At 37.7% G+C, this 19513-nt stretch overlaps 1 protein-coding gene across 5 annotated transcripts in view; it reads right to left on the bottom strand.

The window, feature by feature from the left end:
• LOC136031970 (phosphatidylcholine:ceramide cholinephosphotransferase 1-like) overlaps nt 1-19513 on the bottom strand; it is a 125143-nt gene that overhangs the window by 92074 nt on the left and 13556 nt on the right. For 2 of the 5 annotated variants that reach the window (XM_065711989.1, XM_065711988.1), the window contains exon 2: nt 11381-11530. The exons of 2 other annotated variants lie outside the window; for them this stretch is intronic. In XM_065711989.1, the coding sequence (XP_065568061.1) occupies nt 11381-11490 (110 nt within the window). In that variant the 5' untranslated portion in view covers nt 11491-11530. Of the gene's footprint in view, nt 1-11380; nt 11531-11655; nt 11930-19513 lie in introns of those variants that run through there. One more of the 5 variants, XM_065711993.1, reaches the window with a different exon arrangement.

Raw genomic sequence — 19513 nt, 5'->3', positions numbered from 1 at the left:
ACTACTTGCCCTGCAACGGTAACACAGGTAGCCTCGCGACGGGCAACTTCAGACGGCGCACGCGGGGGTTCAAATACAAGAAATTCTGTTTTAGCAGGGTTAATAACCAGACCAATATTAGTATAACCTCGACTTAGGAGATCGATATTAGCTTGAAGGTTACAAAGCGATGTGCTCACCAGTAGTATGTCGTCGGCGTAGCACAGTAGGCTCACATCCATACATTCAGTGTTAAAACCACCGTTAATCTTTTTTGTTACCGACGAGGTTAGTGAATTGAAGAGTACAGGGCTTAAAACCGACCCTTGACGCAGTCCCCGGTGAAGCTTAATCGGTTTCGACAGGAGTTCACTACTCAACTTAACACGGATAAGGCTACTCGAATACCAGTGCCATAGGACGGCCGCTACATGTGGGTTCACACCTTGGTGCAGCAGGTTCAAAATTAACTTTGAATGAATTACCGAATCGAACGCCGCGGACACATCTACTGCACAAATTAAAAGAGTCCGTGATTGATTCTGAGCTTTCGATACTATACGCGTAAGAAGGCGATGTGCAAATGCACAACCGAGGTGGCGACGGAACCCGAATTGTCGATTGTCAATTTTACACTTTCGTAACAGCTCAGGTAACAGAAGTCTCTCTAACACTTTGCTTAATGTACTAGAAACTGTTATAGGCCTATAGCTAGAGCAGAGGTTACGATTTTTTCCCTTCTTCAAGACGTTAGACACAATACCTAGGGCAAACGACTTAGGGACTGCACCAGAATCAAGGCACATTTGATATAGCAGCGTCAAGTGCTCAATGAGCAGAGGTGAGCCACAGCGGAGGTGTTCAGTCACAATTCCGTCGTGCCCGGGAGCCTTGCCCTTTCTCAGCTGCTTAATAACCTGGAGCACTTCGCCTATTGAGACGGTAAAATAGTTCCGTTGGCTCAAGAGGGACGCAAAAGCTCGTGAGAGCTCACTATCACTTTCGGTTGTTAGTTGGGCATGTTTGATCCCAAAAACTTCACTATAGTGTTTTACCCACTGCTCCTCAGGTATGTTACTAGCAGGGTTTGTCACTGGTTTAGACTGTCTAAAAGACTTCCACATAGATACAGGATTATTTGCTGCTTCTTGGGAAGCAAGTTCGGCTTCGGCAGCTTTAAGATCACTTACAGACTTATTATAAGTTTTTTTCGTGTTGCGGAACTGCTCAAACACTACACCTGACCTAGGCCTCTCGCAATCGCGCCATAATCTCAGCCAAAACTTAGCACGAGCTTTGGCTTGCCTTACTTTAGGAGAGCGACTCCAGCCAGGCTTGCTGATTCCAGGTTTAAAACGGCGAGTGGGTACAGAAGCCTGCTCAGCCGTTTTCATTGCATGTATAATCTCAGTACAATAAATGTCTAGTGCTACCAAATCACTCGAGCCATGCATCAAGAGCTGAAAGGGAACTTTTATCTTTCCGAGAATCTCATCACATGTCTGTTTATACTGGTCGGCGTTTATTTTATTCCACTCAGTCTTGGTAGCATAAATTTGGGGCTTATTCGGCCTACACGGGAAGAAGTTAGCCTTAAAGCACAAGCCAAGGTGATCACTTACTGTGTGCTCAGAGTCCACGGTGACTGGAGCACCTAGAGAGAAGTTACATAGCACATGGTCAATGTTTGTCGTTGAACCGGAATTATGGATGTACGTATATGCGTCAGTCTTTTCACAGAGATCATACCCAGCTGGGATTACTGAGAAGAAGATTTCGGAGAGCTTATTTGATGGGTTCGTTAAGTCGCACTGAAAGTCACCGCAGACTAGCACTCTTCGATTGCCCAGCCTAATAAGTAAGCGCGAGAGGCGGCCACAAGCTTCCGAGAACCGTTTTTCGGAAGAGAGGGTGTTTAGGTTTGTTGGTAGATAAACCGTGATCAGAACAAAACCCCCGGGGCCAGGAAAATCTACAGCGAGGAAGAACTCACACGATTCCAGCTTTTGACATTCAAGCGAACTGTCCGTTATGATAGCAGTGCCCCCACTAGGTCGACCGCGGACTGAGGACCTTTTTGCTTCATGCATGAACACAGTTTTTTGATTCAACTGTTCGAAAAGACCAAAATTTTCGGAGGTGAGTAAATGTTCTTGTAAGCACACAACATTAAATTGACGGCATAGTTCTTTAACGTAGTCTAGTTTGACTGAATTGTGCCCATAGATATTTCGGCAAATGATGGAGAGAGAAGTCATTTCGTTGTAGTAGGCTTTTTCATAGCATTTCTAACTAGTGGGCATCTCATGCTGTATGAGGGGTGGGTGTTGTGGCCTTCTGGGCATAGAGCACATTTAACTGTGGTGGACGTGCATGGGGACGTCCGTGATGCGACGTGGGCACCGGCGCACTTAGAGCACTTCGGAGCGTTGCTGCAGGCACTAGAGAGGTGCTCGAAAGATTGACAGTTAAAACATCTCTTGGGGAGCTCTTTATAGGCCTCAACCCGGAAGTGGGTGTAGTCTACAAATATTCCGCGTTTAATAGTCTGATCTCGCGCGAACGAGTCTTTAAATACAAGTTTCACTGTGCCAGAGGTGCCGAACCGGTGGACTTCCGTAACTTCGGAGTTCGCAGCAATAATTTCTTCCTCTGTGGTTGCCGGAGGAACGAATCTTGCCACCGCTAAAAACTTTGGTTTCCGGTAAGAAACCTTGACATCACGGACATTTTCTTTCAACATGTCTGCGAGGATTTGAGCTGAATCCGCCGTATCGAGAAAGGCAACTAACCCACCTTTTCGTTGAGTGATCTGGCGAATATGTCCTTTTCCACCGTTCTTTTCGATAAATTCCTTCTGTTTGGCACATGATTCAAGGCTTTCCGCCGGCACATTCGCTATCACTACAGGATTCTCAAGTCTTTCTGGTTTCGGTAGCGGGGGCCAGACAGTAGGGCCTGACGGAAGGTAGATCTTACACTGATCGATTAGTCCCTCTATTTTCTCTGTGCACTCGTTAACTCTAATTGAAAGAGAAGTCAGCACATCTTGCGGTATTCTAGGCACTTCGCCAATTTTCCAGATAGTAAATCTATAGGTGAAATTGGCTGAGTTTTCTGCATTCTTGATAGCATCGTATAAATCACCCATGAAAACATCACTCTGCAAACCAGCTCGGCGGTCCTTCATTACATATTCATCTCCAAGTTGCCGCAAAATATCGTTCAGTTTGCAATGCGCAGCGTACAGAATGTCTTTTCCGTAAAATTTACTTCCCGTAGCAACCACCGCGTCACGGGAAATATCGGCATATCGCAAACTTGTCTGAGCGAAATTCAGGACAGGCGCGTATATATATTCGTAAATAGTCTCTTGTGTCATACCAACGAACTTCACTGCTCGAGAGCTGAAAGTAGTCCAGAATCTTGAACGTTTTATTTTCTTTCGCACACAATACACCTTCACGCGTCGAGCGCTGAATGAACGCCTACTGAAATCACCCAGGAACAAGGGAAGCGTAAGTACCCCCTCACCTTTTCCCCGCAATTTTCGGGTAACTGAATACCAGCGATCTTCCAACGATTTATCTAGTAGAGGTTTTTGATTTTCAAAGGTATAGTAGTCATTGATGACATTATCAATGTCAAAATCCAAAACCCGACCATCACCGCTATCATTTTCAATTTGTTTGGTCCGTTTTACCTCGGATTGTCTCTAGTCATTATGAAATGCATATAGCCGAACCTTTTTTTAAAAAAAATTAAGATATGGTAGGCACTGGCGACATTATCCATGCCAAAATCCCAATCATCATCGCAATCATTTTTAATTCTGACACGTTTTGATTCTTGCTGTCCAGGTTGATTTTCATTGACTCGCTCACATGCTAGATGTCGCATGTCTTCTAACAGCTTGTGTCTTTACTCTTCATTTTTATTTTTGACTTGCTCACATGCTCGGTGTCGCATGTCTTCTAGCCGCGTATGTATTTGCTCTTCACTTTCATGTTTGACACGCCGCCACTATTCTTCTAACCACGTGTGGATTTACTCTTCATTTTTATTTTTGATTCACTTTCATGCTCGATGTCGCATGTATTCTAACAACGTGTGTTTTTGCTCTTCATTTTCATTTCGGACACGCCGCCGCTTTTCTTCAAACAGCGTGTGTCTTTGATCTTCATTTTCATTTTTGACTCGTTGACATGCTCGGTGTTGCATGTCTTCTAACCGAGTGTGTCTTTGCTCTTCATTTTCATTTTTGACTCGTTTTGGATTTTGATTACTTCAGAAAATTTAGCAATGGCCTTTTTTAGCTATTTGCTTTAGCTGCCTGTATTCGTGCTTTTGCAACTGATGGTGCAAATTTCCGTTTTTTGGGTCTTCCAATAAATAATTAACTAATGTGTTGGAAACTCAACCGTCTTATTTATGCTATGCATGCCATCATATAAGAAAATTCTTATCTATCTATCTATCTATATATATATATATATATATATATATATATATATATATATATATATATATATATATATATATATATATATATATATATATATATATATATATAAATAAGTTGTATGTATGTATTTTTGTATGTTTGAGGATTTGCATATGACGTCATTATAAGTATATAAGGCTTTGTATATGACGCCATTATAAGCATATAAGGATTTGTATATGACGTCATTATAAGTATATAAGGCTTGCGATTCAAAGAGAATATTTAGTATAAATCATACAATGGCAGAAGAACCAACCGAGGAATCAAATCGTGCGAGAAATTCAAGTATAAATCCTACAACGGCAGAAGAAACAGCCGAGGAATTAAATCGTGCCGAGGAATCAAACAGGCTTGCGGCTAAAAGAAAAAGAAAGAAAAGAAAGCATAGAGAGGAATCACAAGAACAACGTGAAAACAGGCTTGCGGCTAAAAGAGAAATTACCAAAGAAAATCGTGCCGAGGAATCACAAGAGCAACATGAAAACAGGCTTGCGGCTGGAAGAGAAACTATCAAACGAAAGCGTACCGAGGAATCACAAGAGCAACGTGAAAACAGGCTTGCGGTTGTTTTCTTTAAAACAGGCTTGCGGCAGTTTTCTTTACATGTTTCCAATATATCTTATAAGTCACTTGGTAGGCTTGAATTATTTATGCATTTACATCAATAAAAGTATTATATTGGCACTATTTTTAATTTTAAAACATGAAAAAATATTTTTTATGAAAAAATGAAGAAGAGATTCAATCAAAGTGAGATTTGGAGGATAAGCTTTTGGACACTACAAGATATCAATACATAGTTTTTAGACGATGGGATGAATTTAGAAGGGGAACTTCCGGCTCAAATTTTCACATTAAGGATGAGTAAGAAAAACTTAAAATCTGCAGGCTTTTTTTTAACTAAATCTTTGGCTACAAAAAAGCTTTACGATAAAGTTTGACTTTGTGTTACAAATATTTAAGAATGACTCCTGAAACACGAGGGCAGTTTAATTAAAATAATAAGATTAAAAAAAAAATCTAAATAAAACTTTAGTGTAAAGAGCGAGGTGCTGAGGAGGGGGGAAATCCCCCTCATATACGTAATGGTTTCTGTTCGTTTTAAGTTTTAATGTTGCTCCTTACTTTCAGTTGAAAAACTTATTTGTTTTTATTATTTAATTTCCGATCGTTTTTTAGATAGTACCGGGAGATCCGGCTTCCTCTCCATGGAAAATTCTCTTCCCCGGCAATAAATTCTTCCATGAAGTTTACGATCCTCCATGTAACCCCCCTCCTTCCAGAAAAATCCCCCCGAAAGATGTCTGTATAGTTCCCAGTAACCAATACTATGTGTAAACGATGGACAAAGTTGATAACTACCAGCCCTTATCTTGGGGACTGTGGGGGGTCAAGTTATCCTGAATGACATAGTAATTAAATCTTTCGACTATGCTGAAGAAAATGGCTATCTAAAAATTTTGACCGGGTGACTTTGGGAAAAAAGGGACATGGGAGTGGGAACTTTTGGTGGGTAACATTGAACTTGATAAATGTTATATATTTTGAATAAGCATCAAAATGCGATTCTTTTGATGTGTCTATTGTTATCAAGACCCTGGTTCTCTTCCCCGACAATTGAGCCGCATCAATCCTTACTTGCAGTTCGTTATCACGAAAATTTTGATGTTTACGAATCAAAAAATTTCTATGTATGGAGCTTTCTGCAGATGATATGATCAGGTTTAATTTGAATTTCACGTAACTTCACTGCTTTCACAGTAATTGTTTAATAAGTCTTTAATAATTGTTTTCAGCATGGAAAAAATGAAACGGAGAAAAAAGCTCCTCTGACGTTTTGAAAAGTTCTAGTAATTATCCAGAAAAAAAAGATCATTTTTTCGTAACTAATAAAAATAGAATTACTGAGAAACAGATCAGAACTGTCTTAGCTCCAAAAGTAGCCACCTTAAAGGTATAACACATAATTATCTCTTAGGGACCTCTGCTTGGTCAGAACTCATAATCACTTTTAGAATTCTAGTAAATTATCATGGAAAAGCCAACCTGGAAATTCAAATTTAGTCTTTTTCAAGAAATTTCGATAGAATTTTCTAAAACATCACCAAATCTTGGTAATTTGGTCAAAGAACAATCCCTTTAATAGAGACCGAACCCATAAGCAACGGAATTCGATAGTAATGTCTTATAAGAAGAGTCTGCTTCTATGCTGATTCCAAATATGTGAAATTCATCGATTTTTAATTTACCCGCCAAAATCATTTAGCAGAGGAAAATCTGCATAATTTTATAAAATGAGGGAGAAGACTCCCAAAACAGGGGATCCAAAATGAGAACTGGACCATCAAATTGAACATAACTGAGAATCCTGCACCGATGTTATAAATTACCTTAATAAAAAAAAATACAAAATTTTACTGTTTCTTTCGAAATTATCACGAACAGCTGTTCATTCATTTTTTTTCTGGGGCGATTTTCGAACGGAAATTGTTGGCCCCAGTGCCCATCTTAAGCAGCAAAAGAAATTGGACCACAACAAAATGCAAATTTCTACTATATAATGCAAAGCAACAATTTTGTCCTGATCAAAGACAAGACAATATTCAATGATGATTCTGATAGAGTCAATCAGTTTAGAACTGCTGAAAAGCTAATTATATAGTCTCTAAGTTTCAAAGGCCATGTTTCCACGCGATGGGCATTGGCCCCTAAACATACGCGTATACACAGTCGACACAAAATGAATTGTAGATCGCAAATACTTCATAGTTGCACACCAACTATCAGAGGAAAGGACAACATATCTTTTTAACCGGGAGGGGGGGGGGGTCTGAACGATTCAAAAAAATATATTTCTAGACCCGAGTTTTCCCATTTTTTGTGAAAAATCCTTTGGATAATTTTTGTTTCGGGTGGGTACTTTTTTAAGTAACAATATTACCAGTTTCGAAGCAGTGTTATGCAACAGTTAAACTTTATCACAAGGAGAGAGGGGGCGGGAGTCTCCCATACTTAAAATAGACTTGAACATGATATTAAAAGCTTACAGAAATAAAAAAAAGAAAGAGCTAAAATAAACATACAATTTCTCCAAATGGAAGCAAAAAGGGACGCAATTCACGCATTAGGCCTATTTCCAAATACGGGAGCCACTTTTTGCAGAGGCTTCTAGTGTCAATCGAGAGAGCCCTAGATCGGGCAGCAAGGGCGATCTGTAGTACCAATCATGCGTCTCTAAAATCGCCAAGTGCGAAATTGGATGTGGTATTAATGCCTTTTTTCTATAAGTACATCCTTTTTTCTATAAGCACTCTCACTCCTTCAAACTATCTATCTCAACTTATACATCCATTTGCAAAACCAATAAGGGAAACTCGGAGAAATACGTCAAAGGTGGATTGCCTAAAATAGAAGACAGAGAAATATCGCATAGTTCACTCGAGTAGCATCTCTGTCAGACGCTGCACCTCCATTTCGAATTAACACTTTATCTCGCAAGGACTACGTGAAATTTCTGAAATGAATGCGCTGCCGTACGGTATTAGTTATTTGCAACTGGGAAGCTCAAAATATAGTTTTGGTACTTTTCATTTGGTAGGCTATCTTAGAATTTCCTTTTTAGTCGTTTTTGGGGCAAAATCAGAGTTTGGTGCCACAAAATGGTAGGAATCCGCACTATACCACGGCAGTGTCTTTTTAGTCTCTTAAAAAGGGCACTAGTACTTTAACTTCCTGTTCAAGCGAGCCCTCTCCCAATTTTCTAGGACCATTACTTCGATACGATCATCCCTAGAAAAAAAAAACACGAACAAACAAATAAACACGAATCTGTGATCTTTCTTCTGAGAAAAAAGGCAAAATTTCACTATTTTTTAGACAGGAGCTTGAAACCTCTATAAAAGGGTTCTTTAATATGCTTAATTGGATGGTACAATTTTCCTTTGAGATCACTTGCCTATTGCCCATCTCCAGCTTTTTCAAAAATTCAGGCAAATTTGCCTCGCGCTCGTAAGTTTTGATAGGCAACTTTAAACTAATGGATTTTATTTATTTACAATCAGCATACAAATCCAATCCTTTTGATATATTAATTGCTATCAAAATTGCTCTTTTAGAGTTTCAGTTAGCATTAGCCCGAGTCGATCCTTACAGTTCGTTACCACGAACTGTTTGATTCAGTGTTTGCAAAGAATATACAAACTAGCCATACCTTTAACGTGCCCATGGGAGCAGGGTGGGATTTTTTCATGATTATTTTACAGAAAATTCGGAAATGAAACTGTCTAAGTAATGTTAGGACTATAAACTAAATTCAGAATTTATGCTACAACTTGAAACTCTTCTTACAATAGGCGGCATTAATGGCTTTTTAGAGTTTATATTAAGGTTTATTAGTTCTTTGTTTTGAAACATACAACAGTGTATTTATAGTTCATAAAATTTATATTAGAAGCTATTGACACAACGGCTGGTGAGACCATTGCGCTGGCTTGCATATCCGTCTGTTATTTTCGTAAGCTGTTTTACAACTCTCTGGTTACTAAAACAAAATTTTTTTTAGCAGTTTGCTGTTAAATTCTCAAAAAAAATCAACTGTACACCCCAATTTATCGATATCATGGCTCGTGAAAGACTACTGAGTAGCCTTATAAATTGGTCTATTATATTCTATGAACTCCTTAATGACTATCCAGCTAAGATCAACCTCCTTGCTTCATTTGCGTGGTTTTGTGTTTCTATTTAAGTGCTAGTCTTGCATAATCCTACAATCCAGATAAATTTCAGCCGCGAATTTGTTTGAGCTAATCTTATACTTCCATTTCGCTATTTATTTACATGAGAAATAGATTTTGCACACAGGATAAAGCACAATTAAATTAATACTTCGTGTGTATGTGTGGGTAGAGGCATGTACACAGTATCAAGAGGGCTTGGTGCCCTGGTACCCCCTCAAAATCCAAAAATTTCCCGAGTTTCTTGGCGGTTCTTACTTAAACTGTCAAATATTTCTGTTATTAGTATTACCCCACCCCCTGAAAACTTCCTGCATACACGACAGGTGCGGGGCTCAATTTTAGGAGATGTTATTATTTATTTATGCTTTTTGGGTATCAAGAACCGCTTCAACTTTTGTAGGGGAGGAAAAGGAGAGAGACACCTCTAGTTTCTTTCCACCAGGACATCTAGCAGAAAAAGTCTGATCTGATCTGACAAGACTGTTTGTACTGAAAAGACAAAACCAAACTTATTATTCATTAAGAATCTACTTTCCCAATCCTGATATGAGTACGGAAAACAAAGAGCTTGGCATGTACTTAAAGCCATTGAATTCTTGTGCACAGAGCAGAGAAAGTTGTCAAGTGATAAATAAAGCATAAAGAAGAATAAGCATTGTTAACTATTTAAACTATCAAATCGCTGGTTCCCTCATACTACTAATTATCAGTAGAAAAGGAAGGATTTGTATGTCAAACTAATAAGCCTGATATTTGGCATAGCCCGCATACATTTTGTCAAACAAAAAACAAGAAAGCATATATTCGATACTGGAGTAATGTATATTAAAGTATACAGCGACCGATAGACAACTAAATTTCGTTTTTGTTAAAGCAGCAAGTGACTCTTGCAAGCCGCAGAAAGAATGGCGCATACAAGTGTAGGTGGTATATGTACACAATCCCAGGCGGTAAATGATGTAGCTATCGGCCTCAAAACTTCAATTATTGTTCCAGAGCAGAAAGTTACAACAGTCGGAACAAATTATGCAATGAAAGGTTAAATTTGGAGCAATATATGTTTATGTACATCATCAAACCAGAGCGTTCTTCGACATGCCTAATTGACATGCCTGGTCTAAGCATAGTCTAAAAGGAATAAAATAATTTATAAGAAAAATGAAGGAAAAGGTGACAATGGAGTGTATCTATAGTTCTGAACTGACACCACATTACGAAGTTCTTACTTCATTGTATTCAGAAAATGTATAGCCTATTTATTAGAGTTTCCGAGCCACTTTTGTTAGGTTGTAATCCCGCTCCCCCCGCATTACCTGGCTATAGCCCGAGGCTGTATATAAAATTTTTTAAGTAATTCTCCTGTTTATTTAATTTTTTATAGTCCAGACTACTTATTTATCATCAACAGTTGGTTCATAATACCGATAATGAAAAAACAAAGGCAAAAAAGAAAGAAAAACAATAGACAATTTCGGACATAGCCTAAGGCGATGTCTAGGCATTAGGAGGAGGGGGGGGGAATTATAAGCAACTCTGATAATCTAATAGATATAAATTGGGCGAATTTAATTTAATATAAGAGAATGTGAATACAAGCAAGAATTTGGTACTTACATATTATACCAAACACATTCAAAAAGTTTGCTCTCTTAGATGTGAGAAAACCAGTTTTAACTGTCTGAACTCAGACAATTAGTTTATGTTCAATGAAAAAACTACGATGTAAGTAAATTTAATTAAATATTTAATATATTGAGTTGGTACTTCGGTTAGGTATTTAATATTATGTGTTCTAGGTGGCCTTCTTCCCATAATTCTTTGTTGTAGTTTCCATAATTTTGTTTCTAAAGTATTATATTTTCCTCCTTTTTTGGTATATTTCATTATAATTAACCTGACTTCATTTTTTAAGTGTGTTTGGTATAATACATGTGCACCAAGAATTTAATTATTAATGTCTAGTTCATAAAAGGAAACACACTCCACTGTTGCCCGAAAGAAATAATGTTTTTCATGCACGTATTTTTATTGAAGAGTTTATTTTCCAAGTAATTTAGACATACTCTTGGTCCAGAACTAAGGTATAGACAACCAATACCAAAAAGCTTCAAAATACCAAAAAGACACCATCCAAATAAATTTATTCCAAGACTCTTACGTTTTATCAACATCTTCAATAGACGATAGGTTTATATTTTCAGTATCTTGGACATTCTCAGTATGACTGACATTGTCACCCATCATAAACACATCCGTTTGAGTCACCATCTATAGATTAATTATTCTAATATCCAAGATTTTTTCAATTCTAAAAAAGAATAAAGTTATTGAAACTGACAGAAGAAAAAATCGGACAAAGTTTTTAATCAAGTAATGCTGTGAAACGACCTTGCAATGGAAAATCCAAAGTACTTATGCATCCAAAGTACTCACTTCAAGAAACTCCAACTACTTTGGAAGAAATCCAAAGTAGTCACTTCTACAAAACACCAATTTTTATTACATTTTCTTATCAATTACTGGCAGGGCCTGACGAAACGGAAAAGAAACATTTCATTAAATAAAACCTATGTTCTCCGCTTATTGTTTCAGCAATGTTTAATGCAAAAAGCACTTATTGTCAAGGCAAGACCAATCACATTTACAACTACACTGGAAAATTTGAAATCACTTCTAGTCAAGATACCTAGTTCAACTGGAGTTGAAACACACGCGGTTGCGGTTAATACCATTAATTACTTCCTGACTTGAAGAAACCAGAGAATATAACAGAGAATTTTCGGTTGATTAAAATAACCTACACATTCTCGGGTTTAGAAATATCTTGCTGAATATTGAATTTTATTATGTGCAAATACTAATTTTATAGCAACATACAATATTTGAGCGCTTTATAAATAATCATTGGTAAAAAGCATTAAAAAAGAAGGTTTGGTGGCACACATCTAATGCAGTTAGTCTGAATATGACTAAGAGGGCAGTTCATGATGTTGATTCTAAATATCAGGGTTCATCAGTCCATATCCCGGTTGTACAAGTTCATTTAAGTTTGTAAATACCAAATAAGTCTCAGTAACACAATACACATTTTATTTTTAATGAAGCTAAAAATAAAACGAACGAAAGTAGATATTTCCTTAATCCTTATCTTATGATCTATTTACTCATATCAGACAAACATCTACTTTCTAACACTGTGAGACTATCTGCGACTTTAAACGTAAAAATATACCACAAAATCTTGAAACTTTCCCATAAGTTTCCTCAGGAAAGTCCCCAGTTAACATGCAAATTTTATCTTGCCAAACTAAGGATCACATTCTCATGGATCAAACCACATTAACTTTTTTCATTAAATCTTAATCTCTACCAGGATATAAAAAATAATAAATGACACATCTAGTTGCTTCATAGATTCCTAGGGAAATCTCCAAATTATATTCTGACCTATTTTCTGTTCATGAGTTTCAGTCTTTATGTTCCTCACTTGAACTGGAACATGACGCATAAAAAAACCTTATATTTCTTATGGGACAGTTTCATACTTGTGCCTATTTCTATTATTTCAGTATTACACCAATTGTGATTAACATACAAAATAAGATTGTCTAAATAGATCTCATGGCTAATTAAAGCATCTGCTTTGAAAGCAGAATAAAGTTGGTTGTACAACCAGAGACTTCCTTGAATCCAGAGCTCTGCTATTTCCTAAGCGGTTTCTTTTTCATGAACTCTTTAGGTGGTGTTATATATTTCTGTGGATAAGCATCAAGAAAATCAAATTACGAGAGAATAGCCTCTATTCAGTTGTATGCCTGCAGAAGGCAAGTTTCTTATTCATCAATTGAATGCAAAACTGAAAGATGTACATATCACAGCAGAATTATCAACTTCTACTGAGCAAAATTTATACTCTGACAGTCATTAAAGCAATACAAGACAACATGCAACACAAAATTACCAAACACAGAGCTGGCATGGGATTTCTAGTATATCCTTTCAATGCTTATATGTGCTGCACTTTCAGCCCACTTCACGCTGAAAAGGAACTCATACTTTCTCCTTTCAGACCAGAGCTTTCCGTATTTATTTTCAAATATATAAGCACAGAAATTTCACAGTCTTGGAGTGTTACTCGAGACAACTCGAACGTTTTTACTTTCAGCATTGAAGCGTTGAAGTGATCATTGGTCCATTAAAATTTTTGCACAAGGCCGAAAAATACAAGGGGTTTGTAAGTTCTGGTCTAAGAAAGGTAAAAATATCGTGTTGCGTGCCTTGCGTCATGCACGCTGAACTTAGGCATCAGGCCCTTGAACCTCATATTAGTCCACAAACTCTGAACATGTCATCCAAAAAGTAGCTGACGCAAGTGTCTGATGCTCCACTTTCCTAAAATTATTCTAATCGACAGTAGACATTACATTTGTATTTAGTTTTTACACTGGTTAATGCTAACTAAAATTCACTAGATAATATTTCCTGAAAAAAAAAGATGTTAACTAAAGTTCTAGGCTTCTTTTCAGTGTTTAGGTAATTGTGATGAAGCATGGCGTTCTTACCAAACACTGTAAAGATAAGTACAGATCCAGCTCTGTTGTGCAGAGCCATGTTGATTATTCGAAGTGTTGTTATGTGAGAAATAAACAGAACGTGTAGTGAACATCAATCAAGAAACATTCAAGTGACATCCAGTGAAACGACATGTGAGTGGTCTCAAAATTTGGTTAAATCTGTTGATTCTGCTGGTAATAAATATCGAGGAACACAAAACATGTAAAAAGAAGCTCACAAGCAATAATTACACTGAACTTCACAACCAGCAATTTAGTTTTAGGGATTTAGTGAGTCTCTTTGGAGAAGTACCAAATCCACCCATTACAAGATCATGTATGTGTGAGAGCTTTCCAAGGATTTGACATACTAGAATAATTAAAGCGAAATGCTTTGTCATCTATCAGCCCAAAACCAATTCTGGAAGCCATGTGAAAAGCGCTCTGCACAGGTATTCTCACCTTGTAAGAGTAGAGCAGGAGACCCCCTAATGTCCTTGTATCATATCCTGGATCTTCCCTTGAGATTTCTTGTGAAGTTAAGGCTCATTTTCGGGAAGATTCCCTTGATAAAGATGCAGCAGATAGCAGTCAACTGTCTATTGGGGCAAACTTTTAAAGAATGAAGCATATGAAGGTAAAACCACAAGGGCAACAAGACCCGTAGATTTGGCTTTTCCTAATGTATTTGGTTGACAAAAGACTTCGAGACCTTCTATCCTTCTGCTGGCACAGCTGCATCCATGGTGGTAGCTGTGCAAACTATGTTCCACTAAACTACTGGAAGTTGAATTCGAATTCCTGTTCTAAGCTGGAAAGTCAATGTAAGACTCGTTTCAGAAAACTAGTAGAGGTTATTTACCCTTGTTTCTTGAATCTCCAGCATTCAAAAATGTCATCCAAGCTCTGGATAACTCATACTGTCATTAGCCAACATCTCACCGAGTAAGACATTAACGACAGACTTCACAGATCACATCCAGAGAAGTTATCTAACATAGTCCTTTTGGTTGATAAACTCCACAAATTCACAAACTATATGAAGAGGTTGAACTTCCTTATGCCTCAGAACGTTAGGAAATCATTGTAACAGCAGGATTTCTTCAAGGGGACAATTCATAAATAAGTCTTTTCTGGCTATGATATGTATCAATTGTTTTATCCACAATTTTAACTTAGTAAAGGAATGACTGTTCTGTGGTGGGAGACATTCAAAACTTGACTAGAACAGACCAGAGCTGTCATAGAGAAAGCTGCTGAAACAGTAGCTGAAACTGTTGATTATTTCGAAGGGCAAGAAGCAATGACTCGTGTAAACTTGCTAAAAGGAGCTCGGAGAAGTGCATGAAGCTTTCACTTCTTTTGAACACTAAACGTGACTCAGGTTTTGAGTTTGGAAGAACAGATTTCTGTTACAGAGCATATCTTAAACAATATATTCTCACACCACCAACACATCCAAGTCATACAATGAATATGATAATCAGATTCTCCGCACACATCTATTTTCGTAATTATTCAATTATTCATTATCATATAAGCTTATAATGAGTCGCAACTGCACAAAGCGTCTGAATAAGGAGCAAAGATGTGATCCACAGACTCTTGGTCCTCTGCAGATACCTCTGGTAGTTGCTTGTCTACTGTAACTAGTCTCTAGTCTATTACAAAATTTCAATTTTGTTTTCTTTTAATCACCAGCTCAAGAAATTTGTCTGCCATAATCATCTGTGAACATGCAAGGCATTCCTGGTGCCTGCTTGGACCTTGGAAGATAATGTTTAGCTAAGTGAACAGTCTAATTTAGCATGTAAAACAATCTAACCAGAAACCAGAAAGCATCCTAATCGATCTTCTTTCTAAAATATAATCGCATTTACTACTTGATGAAATGTCACATTAATTGCTTATTTTATTTTTGAATCCCATGATCTCCATTCTCTGTCAGTTCAGTAAAAAACGCCTGGCATATACCAACACAGTGTTCCTATGAACAGTAGAAAGGTATATTAGAAAAAGTATTACTTCATCAAAAATGAAATTTTGCACTATCAACAATATACCAAAATACTCAAATTAGGAGTTTCAAAATAAACTAAAAAGTTACTGTTTTGAAAAAAAATTCAGGAATTGTACAGTTTGTTATAATTTGCTTCCATATCAGAGCATCAGAAAACAAACCATGAAACCAAGTCCTTATATGTTAATTTGGGCTTACAGGCAGTCAGCCAGTTCTGCACAGTTACCGGCCAATATGTCCCAAAATTCAGAACCAGCAACATTAATTATTCTAGAAACCAGCCTCAAACCAACTACAGCAAAAGTGTATCACTCCTTGAAAGATATAGGCCTATGGATTACAGGCTAAAAATAAGAACAATGCAAACAGAATCTTGTTCATTTTTAGAAGTCCCCCAGGGAATCTATTTGTTTTAGTTGAATTCCTGTTGATGACATCAATTAACAACATAAATGTTTTCTATTTTCTTAACTTTGTTGACTGCATTCAGGGGAAAATTTATAAATTGAGTTTTACTTTGTTACTTTTTATTCATAGCCCACAAAATTGGCATTTTGTTTAGCCTCCGAAGCTGAAAAATATTCCTCAGGCTCCCAAATCTATATATATATAAATAAGTTGTCTGTGTGTGTGTGTCTCGAGTGACGTCATGTTTGTGTGTCGACTGACGTCATGTTTATCGACTGAGGAAATTACAGACCGGGACATCGGGACACAAATGACGACCGGGACACCAGGACATAGGGAATATAAATGACGACCGGGACACTCAAAGAGAAAGCGACCGGGACACAAAGAATGTTCGATTAGCAATCACCATCAACAAAGCACCGGGACACAAATGACGACCTTGACACAGGGAATATAAATGACGACCAGGACACTCAAAGAGAAATTACAGACCGGACACCGGAACACAAATGACGGCCGGGACACAGGGAATATAAATGACGACCGCGACACTCAAAGAAAAATTACAGACCGGGACACCGGAACACAAATGACAACCGGGACACAGGGAATATAAATGACGACCGCGACACTCAAAGAGAAATTACAGACTGGGACACCGGGACACAAATGACGACCGGGACACAGTAAACAACAACAATGGGGACGCCGGGGGCACAGTGGGATATATAAATGACGACGGGGACACAGGGAATGTTCGAATAGCAACAAAAAGCATCAACAAAGCTCAAGGGCAATCATTAGAATAATGAGGTATAGATCTGAATACAGATTGTTTTTCCCATGGACAATTATATGTTGCATGTTCAAGAGTCGGTAAACCTGACAATCTATTTATATCCACAGACAAAGGGACAGCCAAGAATATTGTATATTCGCAAGTTTTACGTAGTTAAATATAATATATATATATATATATATATATATATATATATATATATATATATATATATATATATATATATATATATATATATATATATATATATATGTATGTACATATCTATATTCCCAGGTGGGACACAGGGACACAACTACAGTGGTGCGTAACTAATATGGCGCATAACGACTTACGCGCGGGGGGGGGGGTGGTTGCGCGAAGCTCCCCCACCAACTAGGTGTTGGGGTGGCGCGAAGCGCTACCCCAACACAGTTGTAAGATTTTACAACAGTTGTAAGATTTTGGGAAACAATTAACATAATTGATATTAGACATAATTATGATCCAATGGCAATCCATCATTTGCTGTTTCAACTTTCAGGCGAAAAAACAACAACAACAAAGAAATATCCAAGAGTTGATTGCATATCAGGAAGCTAAAATTGCTTTTCAGCAACAATATAGTCCAGAATATAACAGACAGATGGACATGGCCCATCTAAAGGGCTTTAGTTTTTTAATCCATTTTTTTTAACTGAATTTACTAGCTTTTTGATTTCAATTGACTGTACCACTGCTACCTGGTTTTGTCAATTACTAAAATTGCCTTTCTTTTTGTTTATTTTATTCCATTACTAGCTTTTGGGGTGGCGCTTCGCGCCACCCCAACACCTAGTTGGTAGGGGCACTTCGCCCCCCCCCAAGCCCCCCCGCGCGCGTAAGTCGTTACGCGCCATTGTAGTTGTGTCCCTGTGTACCACCTATGAATGTAGATAGATTTATATATGTGTTTTGAACTACGTAAAACTTGCGAATATACAACATTTTTGGCTTTCCCATTGTCTGTGCATATACAAAGCCTTATGTACTAATAACGACGTCATATGCAAACGCTCTTTTTACAAACAAACAAACATGCATACACACAACTCGTTTTTATATAGATAGATAGATAGATAGATATAATACAAATTAACTGCGTAAAACTTGCGAATATACAACATTGTTCGCTGTCCAATTGTCGCTGCATATAAATAGATTGTCAGGTTTATCGACCCTCGAACATGCAACGTACAATTTTCCATGGGAAAAACAATCAGTATTAAGATCTATACCACATTTTTCTAATGATTGACCTTGAGCTTTGTTGAAGGTGATTGCAAATGCTAGTCGAATTGGGAATTGCAATCTTTTAAATTGAAAAGGCAGATCCGTTGGAATCATGGGAATGCGAGGAATAAGAACAGCCTCACCCTCAAAAGGCCCTGTCAAGATTGTGGCCTCTATTACATTTTCCATTGTTTTTTTTACGGCAAGTCGCGTGTCATTGCAAAGCTTTGGTGGGTTGATATTTCTTAACAGTATTATTGGTACGCCTATTTTTAGTTGTAGCACGTGTGGTTGAAACCCTGAAAGATCCACGGAATTTAAAAATTCAGATGGGTAATTAACCGCCTCATTTGGTTCCAAAACTGTGTCGACTGACTTGTAAAGGACTGCCTGGTCGCGAATCTTGGTCAAAACAATATTGTTGATTTGGCGGACGTCTATATTTTTGGGTGCAAGAATCGCTCTTTCACTTAGCCATTTATTATTTTTATAATTGTTTAGAATATTCGGAAATACTTTTTCAATCAATTCATTTTTGGACGTCACTAAATTACAGAATTCAGCAGGTAGTTGTATACGTCCTGAAATTGAGTCTACTGGGAGCTTTCCGTTTCCAATTGCCAGCAATTGATCTGAAAATGTTTGACCAGAGTCATCGTTTTGCAATCGGACACGCATATTTGTAGTTAATTTTAATGTTTTTACGTGTGCCCATAAATTAGAATTTTTCAGGCAAGCATTCATTTCGTCTGCAGGAGTTGATCTAGGTATTATAGGTAATATTTGCCTGAAATCTTCCGCAAGCAATATTAATGTGCTGCCAAAGGGTTTCGAATTCCCTCGCAAATCTTTCAAACATTGATCCAGAGCCTCGAGCGATTTTTGTGTGCCATTGTGCGCTCGTCCCAAATAATAAGTTTGCATTGCTGCAATACTTTACCCATCCCAGATGATTTGGAAATATTGCACGTGGGAGTTTCTGTAGAATGCAAATTCAGAGACAATTTCAGAGCGGAATGAGCAGTTCTTCCACCAGACAGCAACGTTGCGGCTATTCCGGACGACGCAATTGCCAACGCTATTTCATTTTTTGATCGAATTGATGCCAGAATTAGTTTTATCAACAACGTTTTACCAGTACCTCCTGGCGCATCCAAAAAGAAAATTTCTCCAACGTTGTTATCGACACAATGCATTATCTTATCATAAATGTCTTTTTGTTCCGACGTTAACTTGGAAATGTTATTTTGTACATAC

The sequence above is a fragment of the Artemia franciscana genome, chromosome 10 (genome assembly GCF_032884065.1).
Source record: "Artemia franciscana chromosome 10, ASM3288406v1, whole genome shotgun sequence".
Taxonomy (NCBI): domain Eukaryota; kingdom Metazoa; phylum Arthropoda; class Branchiopoda; order Anostraca; family Artemiidae; genus Artemia; species Artemia franciscana.
The sequence above is the reverse complement of the archived record's forward strand: the minus strand, read 5'-3'. Positions and strand labels throughout refer to the sequence as shown.